This window comes from Plecotus auritus (assembly GCF_963455305.1).
Source record: "Plecotus auritus genome assembly, chromosome: 9".
Classification (NCBI taxonomy): Eukaryota; Metazoa; Chordata; class Mammalia; order Chiroptera; family Vespertilionidae; genus Plecotus; species Plecotus auritus.
Genome location: NC_137783.1, coordinates 153,955,612 through 153,982,102, shown reverse-complemented (window position 1 = coordinate 153,982,102; position 26,491 = coordinate 153,955,612). Strand labels below are relative to the sequence as shown.

Here is a 26,491-nt window from a genome sequence, read left to right as displayed (position 1 = left end):
ATGAGGTGGATCGGGTTCCTTAGCCTCGTGGCCCTCTCCGAGTGCCTGGTCACGTGAGTATGGATGGGGACAGCTCTCTCCCGGCCTCTCTCTCATTGTCCCCTTATCCTTCCTTCCACCGCTCGGGGGTTGAGAAGGGAACGCCATCATTCCCTGTCCTAAAGCCCGCCTTTCCCTGTATTTTTTTATCTTTATTTTTGTTAATCCTCACCAGAGGATATTTTCCCATTGATTTTTAGGGAGAGTGGAAGGCAAGGGAAGAGAGACAGAGAAACATCGATGTGAGAAAGACACATCGATAGGTTGCCTCCTGCACGAGCCCTGACCAGGGCCTGGGCCAGGGAGGAGCCTGCAACCGAGGTACATGCCCTTGACCGGACTGGAACCCGGGACCCTTTGGTCCGCAGGTGGACGCTCTATCCACTGAGCTCACTGTCCAGGGCCACTTCTCCATGCATTGATGAGTAGCTAGCCACGTGCACTGTGGGGCCAGGGGTCCGGGGAAGGTCTAGGGGTTCCACAACGCCAGGCTGCCCCTGTGTGGATGGTGCCCCCAGGATTGCTCATGACACCACCTGAGGAGCAGTGTCGGTGGTCCCATTGGGGACAGCAATTCCCTCCCATTGGCTGCTCGCTCTCCTCCCCGCTCTCCCTCCTCTCCGTGTGCACGTGTGTCCACCTGTGTCTCTATCTTCTGTCTCTCCGTCTCTTCCGATGTCTCTGTAGGCGTTGAACTCCTTGAGTTTTTCGTTCAGTTTAGATTCTTGCCTGCTCCTCGGTCCTCTGGCTTTTCCTAATGTCTTCTCCATCTCCCGCTCCCTCGCCCACCTCCAGCCTCCCCTCTGCTTGACACGGAAGAAGGGCCCGGAGGGGTCCCCTGGGGCCCAGTTTTGCCCCTGTAAAAGTGGGTGATCACCACTCCGCTCCCTGCAGGGCTTCTTGGACAGGGAGCCGGTCAGATGACAATGGCGACAGCACTGGCTCAGGGTCAAGGTCCCTCGGTCAGGGGCCTTCGGTCCATCCTCTCCCTCAAAGCCCCAGACACCCCGCGGGAGGCCTGTCCTCACCCCACTTCTTCTTTTTTTTTTTTTTAAATATATTTTATTGATATTTCACAGAGAGAAAGGGAGAGGGATAGAGAGCTAGAAACATCGATGAGAGAGAAACATCGATCAGCTGCCTCCTGCACACCTCCCACTGAGGATGTGCCCGCAACCAAGGTACATGCCCTTGACCGGAATCGAACCCGGGACCTTTCAGTCCGCAGGCCGACACTCTATCCACTGAGCCAAACCGGTTTCGGCCTCACCCCACTTCTTTACGATGGGGAAACGGAGGCTCCGCACGGGCATGTGGCTTCCCCGGGGCTGCAACAGGCCCTGCGCTCAGACCTGGGCCCACTGTCCGGCCTTTGCCTGCGTTTGCTGCGCGGCCTGCCCCGCATAAGATGGCCTGTGAACACCCTCGGGGAAGACGCGGTGCGGCTCCAACGCCAGGCCTGGCGGCCACACTGAGCCACGGGGTGGGGAGCTGCTGTCTTATCTGTTGTCTTTCCCGGAAGCATCCCTCTGACGAAGGTCAAGTCCATGCGGGAGAGCCTGCGGGAGAAGAACCTGCTGAGAGACTACCTCCAGCGGCACCCCTACAGCCACGCCTACAAGTTCCTGAGCAGGGAGGGCGTCACTTTCCAACCCATGAGGAACTACCTGGACGTGAGTGTGGCGGGGCGCAGCCCGCAACCTTCCCGAGGTGCTGGCCGAGCACTGGGGGTCCCCCAGGAGTGGGGGCCAGGAGGGGGGGGCAGGACTCCTGCAGGCAGCAAAGCTGGGGAGCAGGGGTCCCTCCCCGGGGAGAAGGCACTCCCCCCTCCGTTCTTGGTCTGTGGTGACCGAGTCCAGCGCTGGTCAGGCGGCAGGCAGACATCCATCTGGGGCCAAGGACACGTCGCTGGGCCCTGCGGACCAGGTGCGGGTTGGACAGATTCTGTTCCTTCTGAACAAGACGCACCGCTGCCCCCGCGGGGACTGCAGTTTGACACCCCAGGCAGAGGACGCTCAGCCTCCGCAGCCCCGAGAACGCCCCCAGCAAAGCGTCCCTGAGCCCCTGCAGTGTGGGAGGTAGAAAACACCAGCAGTGTGGTTATGGCTGCCGACCACAGAGGGTCTGGCCTATTCTGCAAGAAGATAAACGCCAAATGAAAGGGCCGCCTGTGATAGTGACATAACCCGCGCTGAGCTGGGAGACAGTGGCCTGGGTGACCTGGGAGGGCTTCCCGGAGGAGGGAGCAGGCCAGCTGGGCCGTGAAGGCTGCGAGGATTTAGATAGGGGAAGGGGAAAGAGAGAAACTTTCAATGAAGGCACCGCCTGAGCCGTGGCTGTGCGGTGGGTGGTGGGAAAGCATTTTCGGGAGACAGGGACGCCCTAACCCCCTCTCCCGCTCGGCAGCTGTACTACGTTGGCACCATCAGCATTGGAACGCCCCCTCAGGAGTTCAAGGTCATCTTTGACACGGGTTCGGCTGACTTGTGGGTGCCCTCCATCTACTGCTCCAGTCCTGCCTGTGGTGAGTGCCCGCACCCTCGCGGCCCCCACTCCGACCCCGGCCCTGCCCAGGCTCTGGCAGCTGAAGGACACTCGCTCTCTATCCGCAGTGACACACAAAAACTTCAACCCTCAGAGGTCGTCCACCTTCCAGAGGACGGACCAGCCCATCGAGCTGCTGTACGGGTCCGCCAGCATGACCGGGCAGCTGGGCTACGACGATGTGCGGGTGAGTGGGAGCGGGGCTGTGGCCGGGCGGGGCCTGGAGACCTCTGCTCACTGCTCACGGCACCAGATGCAGGGTCGGCTGGACGCACCGTCTCCCCCAGAGTCCCCCAGCGGCTGGCCGTCTGCCTTGGGGAGACAGCGCCGCGCAGACAAGCCCCCGATTGGCCAGGCCAGCGAGCGGTCATGGCACGAGAGGCGGGCATTTGCAGCTCTTGCCCGTGGTGAGCTCGAGGCTGGTTTTGCTGGGAGCAGGCGAGGTGAGGGCCAACCCATTTTTATTTGTTTTTTAAATATATATTTTTATTAATTTCAGAGAGGAAGGGAGAGGGAGGGAGAATCACATCCATGATGAGAGAGAATCACTGTCCGGCTACCTGCTGCAGGCCCCACTGGGGATCAGCCCACAAGCCTGGCATGTGCCCTTGACCGGAATCGAACTGTGACCTCCTGGTTCGTAGGTCCTCGCTCAGCCACTGAGCCCCGCCAGCCGGGGGAAAACCCACTGTTACATTCCCAGATGGTGCCAGGCACGGTGCTGGGCACGTCCTGGTAACAATGGGTCCAATCCTGCAACACCCCCAGGGGGAGGCGCTACTGCTACCTGCATGCAGAGCAGGGACCCGAGGGAGAGGGGGAGGGCCTGCCCACGGCCCACACCGGGAGCAGCACAGCGGGGGTGCGAGTCAGGGCTCGGCAGCTGTGGGGGATTTTCCGGGAGAGGGGAGAACGGACCTGGGTGTCCGGGGGCTGCCGAGGGCTCCAGACACCAGGGCAGGGGAAGCAGGGCCACGGGTGCAGGACGGCCTAGGTAAAAGCTCTTACTTTGGGGGCCTCTGAGAATCTAAGAAAAACTGGGCTTCCTGCCCAAAGTGCCTCACACACACACACACACATGCGCACATACACACACATATGCACACACATGTGTGCACAAACATACACACACATGTGTGCACACACATACACACACATGTGCACACACACACATGTCCCAGAAAGCCTTTTTTTCATTGATCGCAGGGAGAAAGGGAGAGGAGAGGGAGAGAGAGAAACATCCATGATGAGGGAGAATCATTGATCAGCTGCCTCCTGCACGCCACTTACTGGGATCCAGTCCACATCCTGTGAGTGGAATCGAACCCGGGACCCTTCAGTCCGCAGGCCAACGCTCTATCCACTGAGCAAAGCGGGGAGGACCCCAGGCAGTCAGTCTTTTCACAAGAACTCGGCGGCCCTGTGTACGCCTGGGGTGCAGAACCCACAGGGAATCGCAGTGAAATCACTCGATTTCCGCCACCCGATCCCGGGAACGCCAAACACTAGACTCTCCCGCTCTCTGCTCATTGGGGCCTGCAAGGGGGAGCCGCTTGGCCCGCTCCCCAGTCGCCCTGCCGTGCAGGGGGAAGGGGGTGTTTTACTGCCTGGGGTGCTGGTGGCATCCCCCTCACCCCCACCGCACCTTCTGGCCCAGCCCCAGCTCCGCTTCCCAACCTTTGCATGAGACCACCCTGTCCCCCACAGATCGGGGACCTTGTGTGCAAATCCCAGGCATTTGGCCTGAGCTGGACGGAGTCCAGCAAGTCCTTGGAATTCTCGGCCTTCGACGGCATCCTGGGCCTGGCCTACCCCTCCCTCGCCATCAAAGACACCACCCCGCTCTTCGACAGCATGTGGAAGCAAGGCCTCATATCTGAGAACCTCTTCGCCTTCTACCTGAGCAGGTAAGCCTGGCTGGGCACGCCCCTCCCCAGACGCCTTCAGGCGCCTCAGAAACGGTACATGACCGCCCCCCGTTACCTGAGGGCACTCTAGTCCAGGGTCAGCAAATAGTGGCCCCCGGCCACATGTGGCCCGCAATCTGCTTTTATGAATGAAGTTTTACTGGAACACAGCCCTGCTCCTTCAGTCACATCCTGTCTGCGGCTGCTTCTGCGCTACAATGGCAGCATCGAGCACTTGTCATATGAGATCACGCAGCCAGCGGAGCCCAAAATATTAACAATCCAGCATTTTTACTTTATTATACTTTTTGTTAATCCTCACCCGAGGATTTTCCCCATTGATTTTTGGAGAGAGTGGAAGGCAGGAGGAGAGACACAGAGACAAACATTGATGCAAGAGAGACACATCGATTGGTGGCCTCTTACATGCGCCCGGCCAGGGCCAGGGGTCGAGTCCGGGACCCTTCAGTCCGCAGGCCAATGCTGTGTACACTGAGCCAAACCAGCTAGGGCACAATCTAGCATTTTTTAAAGTTTGCCGACCCCTGTACTTCCAGTCCCTCCTTGGATGGACGGGGAAACTGAGGAACTGAGGCTCAGAGAGGAGCTTTGCACAATATTACCCAGACACACACTGGTCGTGGTGGGACTCGAACTCGGCCACGGGGCCGTCCCCTCTGGCGGGTGGTCAAGCCATCAGCAGGCCTCCAGTCCTGGGCCGGCACTGGAAAAGCTACCCTCCCTGACGGGCTGAGGGTCTGGAGCGGGTGGAGGGAGCACACAGGCCGGAGGGACCCGGCGGGCAGACCGTGTGCAGGATGTGGAGTGTGGGTGAGGCTGTGGGCTCTGTGGGGCCTGAGCTCCAGCCTCTGCAGCATGTGCTGAGCCTCTGGGGTGTTTGTACCGAGTCTAGGAGGTGAGTCCCTCCGCACAGAGCCTCCGGCCGCGCCTCGAGGGCTTGGGGTGCGGGGTGGGACCTGGCCGGCTTCAGAGAGGTGGGTGGCCAAAGCGCAGCCAGAATCTCAAGTTCAAACCTTGGCTTTGCTCCCCAGTAGCCAGGGGACTGACTTGGGCTGTGCTCAGCCCCCCTGCCCAGTTCCTATCGGTACAGTGGGGGTCCCGGCAGTGCCTGCTCCGAGGGGCCCTGTGCTGTGTGGCTGGGTGGCCGCTGGTCAGTGCACCCCTCGCTCACTGAGCTGGAGAAATGCCACCCACCGTCCTCCCCTCACAAGAGACCTCCCCACCCCCACAGCAACGAGAAGAAGGGCAGCGTGGTGATGTTGGGCGGCGTGGACCACTCCTACTACCGGGGCGAGCTCCGGTGGGTGCCGGTGAGCGCGCAGGGCTACTGGCAGGTCACTGTGGACAGGTAAGTCCCAACCCCCCCCCACCCCGCTGAGGGCCACGCCAGTGACAGCCACACCTGCACATGCGCACGCAGACACAGACTCAGACAGAGACACGCACAGCCATGCTCACCAACATGGGTTCATAACCGCCCTGTCCAGGGTCCTGACCAGAGAAACGGGATTGGCCTGCGTCACGAAGCACCAGGAGGAGGGACAGGCTGGGGGCTAAGTCATCAGGGCGGCGGCAGGGTCAGTGAAGGGGGGCGGCACCCCCCAGACTGGGGCAAGCGCAGTGAGAAGGGGTCAAGGAGATTTCCACCGTCTGAACAGGGACGTCCCAGGTCGCCGGACAGGAGGGGTTCCCAGCACACGGGGCGCCAGCGTGAAAACTGGGGAGTCTGCCAAGCAGGAGGCCGCTCCGCCTATGAGAACCCCCCACACCCCCGGGGTGGAGACACGTGGGCGCCATCCTAAGGCCTGAAAGCAAATCACACAGCGGGTCCCCCACCCACCCCACGGGGGGCAATGGGGCAGGGGATGTGACCGAGAGCATCGCGAAGCAGGGACCTGGGTGGCTGAGATCCAGGGGCGATCACTGAGGGGGGGCGTGTAAGACTGTCAGACAGAAGCTTAAACTGTGCTTCGGGGCCCACGTCCCGCGCCGTGGGCCGGCTGAGGCATCGCTTGGCCAAGAGCCTGTGGGTACAGGGCAGCGAGGCCGCGGGGGAACAACACTCCCTCCCACCTCTCCGAGCACCTGCTTCCCGGGAACCTCCGTCTTTACCGTGTGGCCTTCATAACCAGTCGCACAGCAGGTCGTGTCTCCCGGTGACCACATTCCTTCACGCGCCCTGTCATTCCCTCGGCAAACACCATCGAGCATGTCTGTGCGCTGGGCATGGGCGCTAATGGGGCAGAGGGCACAGCTTGCTCTCCCGACTAGGAGGGCAGACACGCATGAGCCACCACATCACAGCAATCGGGGTTCCCACCCCGATGCACCCTGGAAACCAGGAAGGCTCTGCGGGTCTAGTCTGGGGGAGGAGAGGGGCCTGATCTAATCTGGGGGGAACACTTCCCTGAAAAAGTGATGACTGATCTGGACCCTGGAGGTCAGGAGAGATCAGCCAAACAAAGGGGCAGGGGTGGGTCTAGGAAGGGTGACAGCGCGTGCAAAGGCCCTGGGGCACAAACAGCACAATGCATTCAAGACCTGAGAGGAAGCCCAGGAAGGTCAGTGTGGCCGGAATACAGGGAGACAGAGGCCGGCGGGAGCTGCAGGCTGTTCTGCAGGCGGCGGGAGGGGCCGCGGTGGGAGAGGCCACGAGTGACCCTGGCGCCTGCTCTGTCCCTCAGCATCTCCATGGACGGGAAGGTCGTGGCCTGTCCCGGCAGCTGCCAGGCCATTATGGATACCGGGACCTCGCTGGTGATTGGCCCAACCAACCCCATCCTCAACATTCTGAGGTTCATCAGCGCCCAGGCCATCAGCACTGGCGAGGTGAGGGGTCACGGCCAGGATCACCCCGGGCTCCCCACGCACAGAAGGACCCGCAGGGCCACCCTCCCTCTCCCTCTCTCTCTGACAGTACGTCGTCCGCTGCGAGGCCATCCAGAGCCTGCCTGACATCGTCTTCACCATCAATGGCGTCGCGTACCCAGTGCCAGCCAGCGCCTACATCCGGAGGGTGAGGGCCTGTCCTGGGGGCTGCTCTCAGATCTGGGACTGGAGGGACCCTTGGGGCCGTGGCTCGGAGAGGCCCCCTGGAGGCCAGGCCGTGCCAGTGCAGATGCTGACAGGCAGCCCTGGCTGGGAGGGCACCTCTCACAGCACAGCCTCTTGATAGAAGGGGGTCTGGCACCCATCGCCCTCAGAGAACTCCGAGCGGCCTCCCCTGCTGGCTGGGGGCCGGGCTCCAGGAGAGGGCGCGCTAATGGCCTCGCCCTCAGAGAGCGTCCGTTCAACCCGGGCACTCGGACCGATGGACAGGAAACGTAGGCAGTAACCCCGGAGACAGGCAACTAGTAGGGACAGTGGGGCTGGCTGGGGACAGTCCCCGGGTCCCCCATAATCAGGCACTGTATTCCCTCCCATCTCCAAGTGTCCTGACTTGGGTGATAGATCATATGGTCACCCTAGTCCTAGGGTGCAAATGCCCCTGCTAGGCCCAGTTCCCTGTCTGAGAAATGGGGAGCAAGCCCCCCTTTGTGGGGTGGGGAGACGCTCACATGGACAAAGGTGTGCAGTGACCGGGCAGTGACTGGCACAGTCGATGCTCAAGAAGTGCCAGTTCCGCTCGGTGTACCGAGGAGGCGTGGGGCAGCCCACGGAGAGAGCAACTGAAAATCTCTCAGCCCGAACCCTGAAGACACCCCGGGAGCCATGCCAGGGGCACCCCGTAGGTCTGTGTGCTGAGGTAGAAGACACAGGGAGCCCGGGGAAGACTCCCCACCCAGCGGTAGTGCCAAGGAGGGGGCATGGGCCCGGGAAGGCTGCCCAGGCGCTGGGCTCGGTCTTAGAGGACGAGTGAGGTGAAAGTGAGCAGGCGGGGATTCTCTCAGAGCAAACAGCCAGTGGAGGGCGCAGGGGAAGGTGGGATAAAGCTGCCGCCAGGCACGACGAGGTGGCGGTGAGGGCGGCTGAGGGCTGTGCTTCCTCCCCTGCAGGAGCAGACGGGCATCTGCTACCCCAACTTGGACATCGACATCTCGGACAGCCTCTGGATCCTGGGGGACGTGTTCCTGCGGCTCTATTTCACCGTCTTCGATCGGGCCAACAACAGGATCGGCTTGGCTCCTGCGATGGCATAGACGTGGGCGCTGCTCCTGGAGGCCGCCGGCCCGCCCCAAGGACTCACACACTCCCTGCGTCCCCGCCCAGGGGACCCTGCTACAGCTGCGTCTGGGGCTTTGCCACGCCCTCTTCTCAGTGGAAAAGGAAGGACCTCATTTGTACCCAGCGGGGTGGCTCAGTGGACTGAGCCTCGTCCCACGCACTCAGAGGTCACCGGGTCCATTCCTGATCAGACCACATGCCCCGGGGGTTGCAGGCTCGATCCCCAGGAGAGGGCATGCAGTAGGCAGTCCATTGATGTTTCTCTCTCATCGATGTTTCTCTCTCCCTTTCTCTCCCTCTAAAACATCATAAAAACAATGATTTTTTTTAAACATATTGATTTTTAATAAACGGTGTCATTTTCAATGGTGCTCATAGGAATGGTGCCTGTGCTTGGGTCTGGGAAGTGCGTCAGAGGCAGGCAGGGCTCTGGAATCTCCTCTGGACCAACAGGGAGGGATCCCGACTCCAAGGGGCTTAATCGGAAAGGACCCGAACCGGGACACCCGGGACCCAGGATGCGGAACCACAGCAGGTCCGCAGAGCGTGGTGGCTGCACCCAAGAAATCAAAACCCACCAGCCCACTGTGTCTCCTCCCTCTGCCTCTGCCCTTCCGTCACCTTTGATTCTTCTCCTGCCAGCCTTCTCTTGGCAGCCTGCTCCAGGCGAAGGGCTCTGCCACCGGCTCCCCCCTCCAGCCTTTGACATCCCGAAGGCTTGGAAATGAGCAGGGCACCGGGAAGGGGTCTGATTGGTCCACCTCAGGTGTTGTGTCCAGCACTGGACCAGTCATGTGCCAGGCATGGGGCACTATGATTGGCTCCACTTGATCACAGACCCCCCCCCCCCCCCCCGGGCGCTGGATGGTGATTGACAGTTTCCTCCAGAACCACTGGCTGGAGCTGGGTGGGGCGGTCCCCAGAAGAGCAGAGGATGCTGTAGGACTCAGGGGTCACCAACCTTTCGGCTTCAGGGACCACCAGTGGCCCGGACCGTAGGATGGCGACGGCGGCTGTGGGTGACAGAAGAATTTGTGGCTGCCCCTCCAACTCCGCCACCCCTCACAGCCGTGTTTTACAAGAAGGTTGAATGCTATGAGAGCATTCTAATAGGACATAAGGAGAAAAGGACAGAATCTGAAACAGCAGGGATACAGGTTCACGAAGCGCCTGGAATACAGGGCCGCGCAGGACAGCCAAGCACAGCCCAGGGCTCTCTGGACCGGGTTCAAGTGCCAGCTCGGACGCGTACATACCAGGCGCATAGTAGGGCCTCAATAAGTACAGTCCTGTCACCGGTCCTGTGACCTTAGGTCAGCTCACTCTGGACATCTGTTTTCTATTCTGTAATTCAGAGGTAAGAATAGCTCCTCCCTCATTAGTCATCAGGGAAACGCAAATGAAATCCACAATGAGCTCTCCCTCCACACCTGGGAGTGGCCTCCCGCAGACACAAACGCCAGCACGGGTCGGTGAGACGTGGAGCCCGTGCCGTTAGTGTGCGTGTCACCTGGTGCGGCCACTGTAGGAGACAATATGGCGATGCCTCGGAAAGTTAAACACAGAATGTTTATAAGACCCCAAGCAACCCCACTTCTGGATTTTTGTCCCAAAGAATTAAAATCAGGATCTGGAAGACAGCCGCACCGCGGAGCCGTTACCGCGTTGTTCACAACAGCCAACACGTGGAAACAAGCAAGCGCCCATCCACCGACGTGTGGGTGAAGGACCCGCGCACAGACGTCGATGGAGCAGTGCTCGGCCATGAGGAGGAGAGCACCCTGCCATCGGCAGCAGGCTGGGACCCGCGGGCTTACGCTAAGGGCGGTGAGCCAGTCCAGAGGGTGAACCCTATGAGCCCAGGTCCCTGAGGCGCCTTCCATCGTCAGGCTCACAGAAGCAGAGTGGGCCATGGTGGCTGTCAGGGTGAGGGGAAGGGGGGGGCTGCTATCCAACAGGTATATTGCAGTAATGCGGGCTATGCAAGGTGAATGCGTCTAGGGGTCTGTTATGGAGCACTGTGCCTATAGGTAACAATACTCCATTGTGCAGCTGAAGTTTTGTTGAGTCCTGCCCAGTGTGGCTCCGTGGTCAGAGTGTTGGCCTGCACGCTGACGGGTCACAGGTTCAATTCCCAGTCAGGAGGATGTCCCTGAGTTGCAGGTTCAATGCTGACCCCGGTCCAGAATGTGCAGAAGGCAACCAATCAATGTTTCTCTCACATCAATGCTTCTCAGACTCTCCCCCTCCCTTCCTCCCCCACTCCCACTTTCTCTAAAAATCAATGGAAAAAACATCCTCTGGTGAGAATAAGAAAATTTATATTAAGAGGGTAGATCTCATGTTAAATGTTCTTACTGCGATAAAAAACAATCTATACTAATGAAAGAGAAGTATGCAAATTGACTGTATCTCTACGACGCCCATCAGCCAATCAGGAGTGAGTATGCAAATTGACCTAACAAATATGGTGGGTTAATCTGCATACGTAGGTACGGAGCAGAGGGCAGGACAGGGCGCCTGCTATGAGGGGAAGGGCGGAGAGCGGGGGCAGAGAAAGCTACAGGAGCCGCGCTCCAGCCGGGAGCGAGGACTTGCAGGCTCCCGGGTGGCCAGGAGTGAAGCCACGGGAAGGAAGGCCTATTCTCACAGGAATCTTCATGCAACGGGCCTCTAGTTAATTAATAACAACAGTATCTTCTCTTGTAGTTGGGGCAAGGGCAGGGTTGAAAATGAAGGTTGGCTATTAATGTGTATGGCTTTGCCTTTTGGGGTATCATAATGTTCTCAAATTAAATCATGGGATGGCCGTACAGCTCCATGAGTATCCTAAATCATACCGAACTACATGCCTGAAATGGTGGCTTTTATGAGGTGGGAAACACACCTCAATCAGGCTGTACCAATACTACACCTAAGAGAATGACAGGAAAAGCCAGTCCCACCTTCTCGGTCTGTGGGGAAGATTCCAGGCGTTAACCTACAGAAAGCCTTTGGGCAGTGTGTGTCCCTCCGCAGCATGAACTACTGCTAACGTCACACACACGGCAGAGAAAGACAACGTGTGTATGACAACAGTCAGACCCAGGAGCAGCACATGGGCGATCGCTCCTCTCATCTGATGCTTTTATTATTATTTTTTCAGTGCCAGCTTTTAAGATCAGGAAAATGCCAAGCATCGTTTGCTAAAGGACAGAGGTGTCTGCCCAGGTGAGTGGCTCAGCGGCTGAGCACCCACCTAGGAACCCGGAGGTCAGGGCACATGCCTGGGTTGTGGGCTTGGCACCACTGGGGGGTGCGCAGGAGGCAGCCGATCAGTGATTCTCTCTCATCATTGATGTGTCTATCTCTCTATCCCTCTCCCTTCCTCTCTGAAATCAATTTAAACAACAACAACAAAGTGTCACTAAAAGAATGGGCAGTTTTCATGGATGAGACTCCCTTATCGGTTACCCTGGCAACTCCCATCCCCTCCTCCCGGCTCTCTCCTGGGCATCACTTCCTGGCCCTCCACCCCCAAGCAGCAGCGTGGTCCAGAGAGGGAATCTGTCGGGCAGACCTGGGTTCACCTCTCAGCACTCACTGGCCATATGACCTCATGGGAATTTAACTCCCCCAGCCTCCGTTTGCTCATCTGTAAATTGGGGACATTCTCAACCCCATGCGGCTCCCATGCAAAGCACATGGGAACATGCATTCGGTGTCTGGGGCTCCTCAAATGAGTCATGGTCTGTGCCCGGGGACCAGCGTGGCCAGGGCAGACCGCACCGAGGAGGGGGCAGTGCAGAAGGACAGCTGAATATGAAGAAGGGCCAGCCGTGCAGAGCGCTGGGAGAAGAACATTCCAGACGGGCAACAGCGATTGCAAAGGCCCACGGTAACCAAGCCCAGGAAATGGCTACTTCTCCAGTCGTCCTTCCACCCCGGACGCACCGGGCATCAGGCCGCAGGCACCCTCACGGTGACCTCATCAGACACTTGGCGAGTGAGTTACCAGCAATGCGTCACCCCCTCCCAGAACAGCAGCTCCGTGCTGCGTGCAGCCTGAGGGCAGAGCAGGGCTCTCAACACAAGGAGTTCTCCTGGGCCGGCGCGCCGATAAGCTGGAGGCGCAGCCCCACCACGCCCGAGGCACAGTGACAGCGCACTGAATGACTGGCCTCTTGCTCGCGCTCCTGGCGAAAGCCCGGCACCCGCAGGACCAGGGTGCTGTGCCCTCTCCCCGAGGGGTCCTGGGGCCCAGGAGTGGCCGTTCCCGGGCAGAACCTGGTTCCTCTCTTCCTTCCCAACAGGTGGCCACGGGCATCAGCAGGAGCGCCTGACCCTGAGGCCGGACCTCTACCTGCCGTTAGCTGGGACCCAGGTGATGCCCAGCCTTGCCCAAGGTGTCCCAGCCCGCTCGCTCTCTCGCTCTGAAATCATTCATTCATTCATTCATTCATTTATTTATTTATTTATTTATTTATTTCAGAGAAGGAGAAAGAGACAGAAACCTCAATGATGAGAGAGAATCATTGACTGGCTGCCTCCTGCATGTACCCTGATCGGGGATTGAACCGTGACCTCCTGGTTCATAGGTCGGCGCTCAGCCTGTCTCCAGGTCAGGAGACTGGACTTGTTCCACACTGAGTGTCAGTGACGGCCAGACACCCGGTGGCCGGACCCTGACCGCCTGGCGCTGCCACCCTGGAGCGGGATGGGGTGGCAGACAGGTGCCGTGCAACTGCCATCATGAGCTGGAGAGCCCTGGGCCTGCCCCGTGGACAGCTGCCACGTGATCCGGTGGGCTCGACAGGGTCTTCATATGGAGGGGCTATCAGTGGAGGGGGGGCTCTTCAATAGAAACCCGCGCTGGGCCCGGCGTGGTGGCCCAGTGGTTGACCGTCGACCTGTGGACCAGGAGGTCACGGTAAGATTCCTGGTCAGGGCACATGCCCGGGGCGCACAGGCAGCAGCCAATTGATGACTCTCTCGCATCACTGATGTTTCTCTCTCTCTCTCTCACTCTCCCCCTTCCTCTCTCAAATCAATAAAAGTATTTATTAAGCCAGTCAATGAAAGAAAAATACCACATGATCTCACTCATTTGTGGATAATAAAAAACATTATAAACTGATGAACAAAAAGATAGATACAGAGGCAGTAAAGCATCAAACAGACTGTCAAATTACAGCGGGAAGGTAGGGAGAGGTGGGGGAAATAAGAGATCAACCGAAGGACTTATATGCATGCATACAAGAGTAACCAACGGATGCAAAACATTGGGGGGTGAGGGCATGTATGGGAGTGGGGTGGGGGGGCAATGGTAAGGTATGTACACATATAATACCTTAATAAAAATATCTTTAAAAATAAAAAAAAATATTTATTAAAAACAAAACCAAACCATGAAACCCAAGCTGGGTGAGGGATCGCCTCTCCTAACGGCGTGGATGCCAACACCAGGGCTCCGGTCCCGGGCCTGCAGGAAGGCGAGAGCCATGAGGCACGGTTTTCATGCTCCACTGACCTGCCGACCCCCTCCATGTCCAGCACAGGGTGCCCCAGCACAGGGTGCCAGAGGCGCAGTGGCACGGGGCGCCGAGCTCCATCCTGCCCAGGCCTCTTCCCCACCCCGGGCCGGGGCCTGGCCGGCGGCCTTCTCTGTTACTCGGCTCTGCACCCCCTTCCCTTCCAAGGACCCGCGGCTCACTGCTTGGCGGCTGCTGCCCAGGCCTGTGCCTCCCCCTGCGGCAAAGCAGAGGCAGCCATTTCCCTCAGCGTTTCCTCATTCCTCCCACCTCCAGGCCCTGACGTGGCTCCCCACTTCTCCAGCTGGACCACGGCCCAGCCCCAGGGGTGGCGGGTCCGGTTCAGGAGGAGCGGGAAACGGGCAGGTGAGGCTCGCGGACTGGCCCTGGAGGCCGCCTCGTCCTCCGCTTGGGCCCCTCGGGGCATCGATCCAGACAGAAGATCCAAATGACAGTGTTTAAGCCTCTTGTCCCTTCCAACATAAGAGCTTTCAAAACAGAGTGTCACGAGGCTTTGTTTCATCATTTAGCATCAAACGGACCACGTTCTTTCTCTCCGCCCAGGCTGCCAGCGCCGGAGGCCGGGAGCCCCGCTGCCAGGGGCCGAGCTGGGTGTCAGCTGTGTCTCACATTGTGGGGGGCAGGGGCAGGGGCAGGCACCCTCGTGACCTCACCTCAACCAAGTCACCTCCCAGCGGCCCCATCGCCATGTAGCATCCTATTGGGAGTGAGGCTACAACATGACTTGGAGGGGGGACACCGTGCGATGCACAGCAGCTATGCACATCCCTTCTCTCTAACCCTCACTTCCAGGCCTTTACCCTTTCTTCGTTTTGCTGTGATAGTATCAGCAGAGGGCATCACTCCACAGAATACACAGGTGTCCGTCCAAGATGTAAGCTCATGCTTTGAATAGTGATAAAGGCAGTGTTTATTAAAGTGCATTTCATTTTCACAACGGAGCTGCCACCTGGTAACGCGTGTATACGTTTGGGGGGGTCACTCTGTATAGACCCACAATGCTCTTTTACCCCAAACAAAGTTAACAACTCCAATCTCACCTAAGATCTAGTCCATGCTGAAATCTTCCTGACTCAAATAATACCTTTGAACAGCTTATTTATTCAAATCAGGATCTAGAAAATGGACACATGTGTTGAAATGGTTGTTGTTTCTTAATATTTATTATAAGTAACAGCCCCCCCGCCCCCACTTTTTGATGGCCTTTACTTGTTTGAAAGGTGGAGGGGGGTGGGGTTGTTGACCTGAAGAATGTCTCAAGGACTGGTTTTAAATGATTGCTTCCTTGTGCCTTTATCTGTGTCAGTGATTTCAACCGGCGCAACAAGAACATGAAAATGTGCAACCCCCCAAAAAAGCGTAGAACCTGACTAATACCATCATTTCGGGAGCACGGACGCCTTTTCCTAGATGGTCAGGTTACAAAGTAACTGCTGCTAACACAGCAGCCGTCATTGTGGGCGAGTCAAAATCGTACCTATTTTTTATGTCAGATCAGCAAATGCACGTTTTCGGTGTGTCGCGGCCTGTTGGGAAGCAGTGTACGCGCCATGAGGACAGAGGGGCTGAGCCCGCTGAGCTGTCGGTTCCCGAAAACGGGCCGTGAGGCCAGGACGCGCCATGGAACCGTTTCGTTGGACTGCCTCTCGGTGGGGCCACACGTTTCCCGCCGCAGGCGTCCAGAGGCACGGCCTCCCTGGCTGCGGCCCGACAGGTGCTGGGCGTGGGCTGCGGGTCCCGGTGCGGCCCGTTCACCCATTCACGACAAACCTCCTTTGGCTGCCAACCTGGGCTTAGCCCCCCGCTCCCCTAGGGGTGCAGGACTGGATCTCCCAAGGCTGCTGTGCCCTATAACCTCAGGTCCCCTGGTCTGGCGCCAGGGCGTGCCTTGAGGTCACCTGACAAGCCCAGCCAGGTAGGGGACACGGCCTGAGGTTCCCTGTAAAGCGCCACCTGGTGGGGGGGGGGGTGAGGCTTAAGGTCTCCCGGCCTGGCACTAGGGCGGGGGGAGCAGCATGAGGTCCCCTAGCCGAGCACCAGGATGGGACATGCACCTTGAGTTTCCCCGTCAAGCCCTGCCGGGTGGGGGACACAGCCTGAGGTTCCCTGTCAAGCTGCATGGGGGCTGGAGAGGGCATAGCCTCAGGTCCCCTGGCCTGGCACTGGGGCGGTGGGTGTGACCTGAGGTCCCCCAGCCTGATGTCAGAGTGAGAGGTGCGGCCTGAGTTCCCGTGAAGCCCTGCCAGGTGGGGGTGCGACCTGATGTCCCCTTTTTAGCCCCACAGGGGTGGGGGAGGGCGTAGCCTCAGGTCCCTGGTGATTGCTCCTTAAGGCTCCTGATGGGAACTTGGCCTCAGCTGTGGGTGCAGCCATCTTTGTGACGGAGTGATGGTCACTTAGCATATTCCCTCTTTATTAGATAGGGTTATTTGATAGGATTAGCATGCTCTACCTCCGAGGGAGCACATGTCTCCCCACTCCTGTGAAGGTCATGTGGTTTGGGTTTGTCCTCCAGCCATTCCCCAAGGAAGAGATTAAGATACAGATCTCTGTATTCCGACCTTTTTCTGAGTCTTTGCCCCACCCGGCCGCCCAATCCGGAATGCTGATGGGAATCAAGATCTTATCGGGAGGATTGCAGTGTTTTATCCGTGCCATCAGAAGCCATCCCAGTGGATCATGAGCAAGGTCAGAGCGTATATATCGGCAGTGCTGGCCCATACCCGCACGCTCCAAACCCGAGCCTTCTAGAGGACTCGACGTGGGGAAGAACGCACGATGAGGTGGATCGTGTTCCTCAGCCTCCTGGCCCTCTCTGAGTGCCTGGTCACGTGAGTATGGGGACAGCTCCCTCCCGGCCTCTCTCTCATTGTCCCCTTATCCTTCGACCGCCCAGGTGTGGACAAGGGAACACCATGATTCATCCGCGTCTCCCTGTATTTTTTTATTTTTATTTTTGTTAATCCTCACCGGAGGTATTTTCCCATTGATTTTTAGGGAGAGTGGAAGGGAAGGGAAGAGACAGAGAGAAACATCGATGTGAGAGAGACACATCAATTGGTTGCCTCCTGCACGAGCCCTGACCAGGGCCTGGGCCAGGGAGGAGCCTGCAACCGAGGTACATGCCCTTGACCGGACTGGAACCCGGGACCCTTCGGTCAGCAGGTGGATGCTCTATCCACTGAGCAACACTGACAGGGTCACTTCTCCATGCATTGATGAGTAGCTAGCCACGTGCACTGTGGGGCCAGGGGTCCGGGGACAGGTCTGCGGGTTCTACAACTCCAGGCTGCCCCTGTGTGGATGGTGCCCCCAGGATTGCTCATGACACCACCTGAGGAGCAGTGTGGGTGGTCCCACTGGGGACAGCATTTCTCTCCCATTTGCTGCTCGCTCTCCTCCCCGCTCTCCCTCACCTCCGTGTACACGTGTGTCCACCTGTATCTCTCTCTTCTGTCTCTCCGTCTCTTCCGATATCTCTGTAGGCGGAATTCCGTGGGTTTTTGGTTCAGTTTAGATTCTTGCCTGCTCCCCTGTCCTCTGGTTTCCCTAATGTCTTCCCCATCTCCCGGCTCCCTCGCCCACCTCCAGCCTCCCCTCTGCCTGACCCTGGAGAAGGGCCGGGAGGGGTCCCCCGGGTCCAAGTTTTGCCTTAATGAGCAGGTGGCCACAGCCAGGTCACGAAGCCCTGCCTTTCAGGTTCCTCCAGTAACAGTGGGTGATCCCCACTGCGCTCCCTCCAGGGCTTCTTGGACAGGGAGCCGGTCAGATGACAATGGCGACAGCACTGGCTGTTCCCTCGGTCTGGGGCCTTCGGTCCATCCTCTCCCTCAAAGCCCCAGACACACCGCAGGAGGCCTGTCCGCACCCCACTTCTTTACGATGGGGAAACGGAGGCTCCGCACGGGCATGTGGCTTCCCCGGGGCTGCAACAGGCCCTGCGCGCAGACCTGGGCCCACTGTCCGGCCTTTGCCTGCGTTTGCTGGGCGGCCTGCCCCGCATAAGATGGCCTGTGAACACCCTCAGGGAAGACGCGGTGCGGCTCCAATGCCAGGCCTGGCGGCCACACTGAGCCACGGGGTGGGGAGCTGCTGTCTTATCTGTGGTCTTTCCCGGAAGCATCCCTCTGACGAAGGTCAAGTCCATGCGGCAGAGCCTGCACGAGAAGGACCTGCTGAAAGGCTACCTCCAGCGGCACCCCTACAGCCACGCCTACAAGTTCCTGAGCAGGGAGGGCGTCACTTTCCAACCCATGAGGAACTACCTGGACGTGAGTGTGGCGGGGCGCAGCCCGCAGCCTTCCCGAGGTGCTGGCCGAGCACTGGGGGTCCCCGAGGGGTGGGAGCCAGGAGGGGGGGCAGGGCTCCTGCAGGCAGCAAAGCTGGGGAGCAGGGGTCCCTCCCCGGGGAGAAGGCACTCCCCCCTCCGTTCTTGGTCTGTGCTGACCGAGTCCAGCGCTGGTCAGGCGGCAGGCAGACATCCATCTGGGGCCAAGGACACGTCGCTGGGCCCTGCGGACCAGGTGCGGGTTGGACAGATTCTGTTCCTTCTGAACAAGACGTACCGCTGCCTCCGCGGGGACTGCAGTTTGACACCCCAGGCAGAGGACGCTCAGCCTCCGCAGCCCCGAGAACGCCCCCAGCAAAGCGTCCCTGAGCCCCTGCAGTGTGGGAGGTAGAAAACACCAGCAGTGTGGTTATGGCTGCCGACCACAGAGGGTCTGGCCTATTCTGCAAGAAGATAAACGCCAAATGAAAGGGCCGCCTGTGATAGTGACATACCCGGCGCTGAGCTGGGAGACAGTGGCCTGGGTGACCTGGGAGGGCTTCCCGGAGGAGGGAGCAGGCCAGCTGGGCCATGAAGGCTGCGAGGATTTAGAGAGCGGCAGGGAAAGAGGGAAACTTTCAATGAAGGCACCGCCTGAGCCGTGGCTGTGTGGTGGGTGGTAGGAAAGCATTTCCAGGAGACAGGGACGCCCTAACCGCCCTCCCCGCCCGGCAGCTGTACTACTTTGGCACCATCAGCATTGGAACGCCCCCTCAGAAGTTCAAGGTCATGTTTGACACGGGCTCGGCTGACTTGTGGGTGCCCTCCATCTACTGCTCCAGTCCTGCCTGTGGTGAGTGCCCGCACCCTCGTGGCCCCCACCCCGGCCCTGGCCCGGCTCTGGCAGCTGAAGGACACTCGATCTGTATCCGCAGTGACACACAAAAACTTCATCCCTTGGTGGTCGTCCACCTTCCAGAACACAGACCTGGAATTCGACATGCAGTACGGGTCCAGCAACGTGACCGGGTTACTGGGCTTCGACGACGTGCAGGTGAGTGGGAGCGGGGCTGCGGCCGGGCGGAGCCTGGCGACCTCTGCTCACTGCTCACGGCACCAGATGAAGGGTCAGCTGGACGCACCGTCTCCCCCAGAGTCCCCCAGCGGCTGGCCGTCTGCCTTGGGGAGACAGCGCCCTGCGGACAAGCCCCCGAGTGGCCAGGCCAGCGAGCGGTCATGGCACGAGAGGCGGGCATTTGCAGCTCTTGCCCGTGGTGAGCTCGAGGCTGGTTTTGCTGGGAGCAGGCGAGGTGAGGGCAAACCCATTTTTATTTGTTTTTTAAATATATATTTTTATTAATTTCAGAGAGGAAGGGAGAGGGAGGGAGAGACAAATCCATGATGAGAGAGAATCACTGACCAGCTACCTGCTACAGGCCCCACTGGGGATCAGCCCACAAGCCTGGCATGTGCCCTTGACCGGAATCGAACCGTGACCTCCCGGTTCGTAGGTCCTCGCTCAGCCACTGAGCCCCGCCAGCCGGGCGGAAAACCCACTGTTACATTCCCAGATGGTGCCAGGCACTGTGCTGGGCACGTCCTGGTAACAATGGGTCCAATCCTGCAACACCCCCAGGGGGAGGCGCTACTGCTACCTGCATGCAGAGCAGGGACCCGAGGGAGAGGGGGAGGGCCTGCCCACGGCCCACACCGGGAGCAGCACAGCGGGGGTGCGAGTCAGGGCTCGGCAGCTGTGGGGGATTTTCCGGGAGAGGGGAGAACGGACCTGGGTGTCCGGGGGCTGCCGAGGGCTCCAGACACCAGGGCAGGGAAGCAGGGCCACGGGTGCAGGAAGGCCTGAGTAAAAGCTCTTACTTTGGGGGCCTCTGAGAATCTAAGAAAAACTGGGCTTCCTGCCCAAAGTGCCACACACACACACACACACACACACACGCACACACACGCACACAGGTGCACACACATGCACACACACAGGTGCACACACACATATGTACGCACCCACATATATACAAATACATAAACACGCGCACACATACACACACACACAGGCACACATAGACACACACACGTGTTTCCCAGGAAGCCTTTGTTTTCGTTGATCGCAGAGAGGAAGGGAGAGGAGAGGGAGAGAGAGAAACATCCATGATGAGGGAGAATCATTGATGGGCTGCCTCCTGCGCGCCACTTACTGGGATCCAGCCCACAACCCGTGAGCGGAATCGAACCCGGGACCCGTCAGTCCGCAGGCCAACACTGTATCCACTGAGCAAAGCGGAGAGGACCCCAGGAAGTCAGTCTTTTCACAAGAACTCGGCGGCCCTGTGTACGCCTGGGGTGCAGAACCCACAGGGAATCGCAGAGAATTCACTCGGTTTCTGCCACCCGATCCCGGGAACGCCAAACACTACACGCTCCGGCTCTCTGCTCATTGGGGCCTGCAAGGGGGAGCCGCTTGGCCCGCTCCCCAGTCGCCCTGCCGTGCAGGGGGAAGGGGGTGTTTTACTGCCTGGGGTGCTGCTAGCAGGAGAGAGGGCGAAGGTTGGGCTCCTCAGCAATGCACAGTGCGTGCTGCTCCGGCACCTCCAGTGCAGCCGCACCTCAGCTGATGCCTGGGGTGCTGGTGGCATCACTCCCCCTTCCCCCCCTGCCCCAGCCCCAGCTCCGCTTCCCAACCTTCGCATGAGACCACCCTCTCCCCCACAGATCGGGGACCTTGTGTGCAAATCCCAGGGATTTGCCCTGAGCTTGTGGGAGTCCAGCGTGTCCTTGGAATACGCGGTCTTCGACGGCATCCTGGGCCTGGGCTACCCCGACATTGCCTTCATGAACACCACCCCGGTCTTCGACAGCATGTGGAACCAAAGCCTCATATCTGAGAACCTCTTCGCCTTCTACCTGAGCAGGTAAGCCTGGCTGGGCACGCCCCTCCCCGGATGCCTTCAGGCGCCTCAGAAACGGTAGATGACCGCCCCCCGTTTCCTGAGGGCACTCTAGTCCAGGGTCAGCAAATAATGGCCCCCGGCCACATGTGGCCGCCACCTGCTTTTATGAATGAAGTTTCACTGGAACACAGCCCTGCTCCTTCAGTCACATCCTGCCTGCGGCTGCTTCTGTGATACAATGGCAGCATCATGCATTTGCGATAGAGATCCTGCATCCGGCGACCCTTCAGTCCGCAGGCCAATGCTGTGTACACTGAGCCAAACCAGCTAGGGCACAATATAGCATTTTTTAAAGTTTGCCGACCCCTGTACTTCTAGTCCCTCCTTGGACAGACGGGGAAACTGAGGAACTGAGGCTCAGAGAGGAGCTTTGCACAATATTACCCAGCCACACACTGGTCGTGGCGGGACTCGAACTCGGCCGCGGGGCCGTCCCCTCAGGCAGGTGGTCAAGCCATCAGCAGGGCTCCAGTCCTGGGCCGGCACTGGAAAGGCTACCCTCCCTGACGGGCTGAGGGTGTAGAGCGGGTGGAGGGAGCACACAGGCCGGAGGGACCTGCTGGGCAGACCGTGTGCAGGATGCGGAGTGTGGGTGAGGCTGTGGGCTCTGTGGGGGCCTGAGCTCCAGCCTCTGCAGCATGTGCTGAGCCTCTGGGGTGTTTGTACCGAGTCAAGGAGGTGAGCCGTTTAACAAGTATCCATTGAGCACCTACTATGCGCTGGGTACTGCTCTGTGCACGTGACGCAGACAGGTGAGAGGGAGGAGAGGCCCACACGGAGCGAGGAAGTAGATAAGAGGAAACATCTCACATGCGGGTGGAGACTGGCTGTGGGAAAGCGGTAAAACGCGGTGACAGAACCACAGAGGTGGGAGCGTGGTGTCCGACGGGCAGGGCTGGGACCTCTCTGCACGAGGCCTGGCGATGGGGGAGGAGGCCCAGGGGCAATAGAGGACCAGCAGGGCAGTGTGGCTGGAGCAGGGAGGGAGGGAGGAGGGAGGGCAGGCCTGGGGCGGGCGGGGAGTGTGAGGGGCAGGCAGGGGCACGGCCGCCCAGGGCTTTGTTTTAGGTGGGAGTGGAGGCCTCTGGCAGCGGCCTAGGCAGGGAGCAGACCTGATCCCACCAATGTTTCTGAAAGCTCCCCAGGCGCTGGCTGGAGAATGATGGACCGGAGAGGAGGCAGGGAGGCCAGGGACGAGGCTGCTCAGCCTCTTTGGAGAGAGAGAGCCGGAGCTGGACCAGGGAGGCAGGAAAGGGGGGAGCCCTGGAGGAGTCAGGACTCAGGGGGAAGGGAAAGGCCATGGGATGTGCTAATCGCTTCGATGCAGCCGGAGGGGGAGGTGGGCAGGGGTGTTTCCTTCCCCTCAGCCAGGTTTTCCTGAACCCGGGACCGGCGGCTGCACTGCAGGAACCAGTGCAAAACGAAAATGTGGGGCCTCTTGTTCAAAAACTACGAGAGATTTCAGGACGGGGCAGCGGGCCGTGGGGCCCCAGTGAGGTGGGCGCCGTGGGTGGCGTGTCGCAGGCCTGTGAGCCAGCCTGGGGGAGCCTGAGTGTCTGCCTGGGCCCCTGAGCCTCCGGCAGCGCCTCGAGGGCTTGGGGTGTGGGGGCGGCCGGGATCTAGCCGGCTTCAGAGAGGTGGGTGGCCAAAGCCCAGACAGAATCTCAAGTTCAAACCTTGGCTTTGCTCCCCAGTAGCCAGGGGACTGACTTGGGCTGTGCTCAGCCCCCCTGCCCAGTTCCTATCGGTACAGTGTGTGTCCCAGCAGTGCCTGCTCCGAGGGGCCCTGTGTTGTGTGGCTGGGTGGCCGCTGGTCAGTGCACCCCTCAGTCACTGAGCTGGAGAAACGCCGCCCACCGTCCTCCCCTCATAAAAGCACCTCCCCCCCCCCCCCCCAGCAACAAGAAGAACGGCAGTGTGGTGATGTTTGGCGGCGTGGACCACTCCTACTACCGGGGCGAGCTCCAGTGGGTGCCGGTGAGCGAGCAGGGCTACTGGCAGATCACTGTGGACAGGTAAGTACCCCCATGCCCTGCTGAGGGCCACGCCAGTGACAGCCGCACCTGCACATGCACACGCACATGCAGACACAGATACACAGACTCATACAGACACAGAGAAACGCACAGGCACGCTCACCAACATGGGCTCATAACCACCCTGACCAGGGTCCTGACCAGAGAAACGGATCGGCCGCGTCACGGAGCAGCTGGAGAGGGACAGACCCGGGACCGAGCCGTCAGGGCGGCGACTGGGGCAGCGAGGGGGGGCTGCACCCCGCAGACCGGGGCAAGCGCAGTGAGAAGGGGTCAAGGAGAATTCCACCTTCTGAACACGGACATCCCAGGTCGCCGGACCGGAGGGGTTCCCAGCACACGGGGCGCCAGCATGAAAACGGGAGCTGGGCAAGCGGGAGGCCGCTCCGCCTAGGAGAACCCCCACACCCCCGGGCTGGAGACACATGGGCGCCATCCTAAGTCCTGAAAGCAAATCACACAGCGGGACCCCCTCCCACCCCAAGGGGGCCAATGGGCAGGGGATGTGACCGAGAGCACCAGAAAGCAGGGACCTGGGAGGCTGAGAACCGGGGGCGATCACTGATGGGGGTTGTGTAAGACTGTCAGACAGAAGCTTAAACTGTGCTTCGGGGCCCACCACCCGGGCACTGGGCTGGCTCAGGCATCGCCTGGCCAGGAGCCTGGGGGGAGAGGGGGTGAGGCGGGGGGGGGAGTAACACCCCCTCCCACGTCTCCGAGCACCTGCTTCCCGGGAACCTCCGTCTTTACCGTGTGGCCTTCATAACCAGTCGCACAGCAGGTCGTGTCTCCCGGTGACCTCATTCCTTCACGCGCCCTGTCATTCCCTCGGCAAACACCATCGAGCATGTCTGTGCGCTGGGCATGGGCGCTAAAGGGGCAGAGGGCACAGCTTGCTCTCCCGACTAGGAGGGCAGACACGCATGAGCGACCACATCAAACCAATCAGGGTTCCCACCCCGATGCACCCTGGAAACCAGGAAGGCTCTGCGGGTCTAGTCTGGGGGAGGAGAGGGGCCTGATCTAATCTGGGGGGAACACTTCCCTGAAAAAGTGATGACTGATCTGGACCCTGGAGGTCAGGAGAGATCAGCCAGACAAAGGGGCTGGTGTGGGTCTAGGAAGGGTGACAGCGCGTGCAAAGGCCCTGGGGCACAAACAGCACAATGCATTCAGACCTGCGAGGAAGCCCGGAATGTCAGTGTGGCCGGAATACAGGGAGACAGAGGCCGGCGGGAGCTGCAGGCTGTTCTGCAGGCGGCCGGAGTGGGGGGGGGGGGGGGGGCGCGGTGGGAGACGCCACAAGTGACCCTGGCGCCTGCTCTGTCCCTCAGCATCTCCATGGACGGGAAGGTCGTGGCCTGTCCCGACAGCTGCCAGGCCATTTTGGATACTGGGACCTCGCTGGTGATTGGCCCAGCCAACGCCATCCTCAACATTCTGAGGAACATCAGCGCCAATACCACCAGATCCGGCGAGGTGAGGGGTCACGCCCAGGGTCACCCCGGGCTCCCCACGCACAGAAGGACCTGCAGGGCCACGCTCCCTCTCCCTCTCTCTCTGACAGTACATCGTCAGCTGCGATGCCATCCAGAGCCTGCCTGACATCGTCTTCACCATCAATGGCGTCGCGTACCCGGTGCCAGCCAGGGCCTACATCCGGAGGGTGAGGGGCCCGTCCTGGGGGCTGCTCTCAGATCTGGGACTGGAGGGACCTTGGGGCCTTGGCTCGGAGCGGCCCCCTGGAGGCCAGGCCGTGCCAGTGCAGATGCTGCCAGGCAGCCCTGGCTGGGAGGGCACCTCACACAGCACAGCCTCTTGATAGAAGGGGGTCTGGCACCCATCGCCCTCCGAGAACTCCGAGCGGCCTTCCCTGCTGGCTCGGGGCCGGGCTCCAGGAGAGGGCGCGCTAATGGCCTCGCCCTCAGAGAGCGTCTGTTCAACCCGGGCACTCGGACCGATGGACAGGAAACGTAGGCAGTAACCCCGGAGTCAGGCAAAGAGTAGGGACAGTGGGTCTGGCTGGGGACAGTCCCCGTGTCCCCCCATAATCAGGCACTGTATTCCCTCCCATCTCCAAGTGTCCTGACTTGGGTGATAGATCATATGTTCATCCTAGTCCTAGGGTGCAAATGCCCCTGCTAGGCCCAGTTCCCTGTCTGAGAAATGGGGAGCAAGCCCCCCTTTGTGGGGTGGGGAGACGCTCACATGGACAAAGGTGTGCAATGACCGGGCAGTGACTGGCACAGTCGAAGCTCAAGAAGTGCCAGTTCCGCTCGGTGTACCGAGGAGGCGTGGGGCAGCCCATGGAGAGCAACTGAAAATCTCTCAGCCCGAACCCTGAAGACACCCCGGGAGCCATGCCAGGGGCACCCCGTAGGTCTGTGTGCTGAGGTAGAAGACACAGGGAGCCCCAGGGAAGACTCCCCACCCAGCCGGCAGTGCCAAGGAGGGGGCAAGGGCCGGGAATGCTGCCCAGGCGCTGGGCTCAGTCTTGGAGGACGAGCGGGGTCAAGGGGAGCAGGCGGGGATTCTCTCAGAGCAAAGAGCCGAGGGGAGGGCGCAGGGGAAGGTGGGATAAAGCTGCCGCCAGGCCCGATGGGAGACGGCCCGCGAGGGCGGCTGAGGGCTGTGCTTCCTCCCCTGCAGAAGCGGACGGGCATGTGCTACCCCAACTTGGACATGGACAGCCCGGACGGCTCCAGTCGCTGGATCCTGGGGGACGTGTTCCTGCGGCTCTATTTCACCGTCTTCAATCGGGCCAACAACACGATCGGCTTGGCTCCTGCGATGGCATAGACGTGGGCGCTGCTCCTGGAGGCCGCCGACCCGCTTAAGGACTCACACACTCCCTGTGTCCCCGCCCAGGGGACCCCGCTACAGCTGTGTCTGGGGCTTTGCCATGCCCTCTTCTCAGTGGAAAAGGAAGGACCTCATTTGCGCCAGCGGTGTGGCTCAGTGGATTGAGCCTCGTCCCACGCACTCAGAGGTCACCTGGTCCATTCCTGGTCAGGGCACA

At 60.0% G+C, this 26,491-nt stretch overlaps 2 protein-coding genes across 2 annotated transcripts; both read left to right on the top strand.

Moving 5' to 3' along the window:
- LOC308234104 (pregnancy-associated glycoprotein-like) lies at positions 1-26,271 on the top strand (the record flags this gene model as incomplete). Its single annotated transcript, XM_080641339.1, has 9 exons — positions 1-53; positions 1,562-1,712; positions 2,446-2,563; positions 2,652-2,770; positions 4,291-4,490; positions 23,335-23,451; positions 24,807-24,951; positions 25,040-25,138; positions 26,122-26,271. 9 exons carry the CDS (start codon positions 1-3, stop codon positions 26,269-26,271), a joined length of 1,152 nt encoding a protein of 383 aa, XP_080497465.1.
- LOC308257772 (pepsin F-like) lies at positions 16,985-21,401 on the top strand (the record flags this gene model as incomplete). Its single annotated transcript, XM_080687843.1, has 5 exons — positions 16,985-17,037; positions 18,327-18,477; positions 19,209-19,326; positions 19,409-19,527; positions 21,198-21,401. 5 exons carry the CDS (start codon positions 16,985-16,987, stop codon positions 21,399-21,401), a joined length of 645 nt encoding a protein of 214 aa, XP_080543969.1.
- Positions 26,272-26,491: the final 220 nt, after the last annotated feature.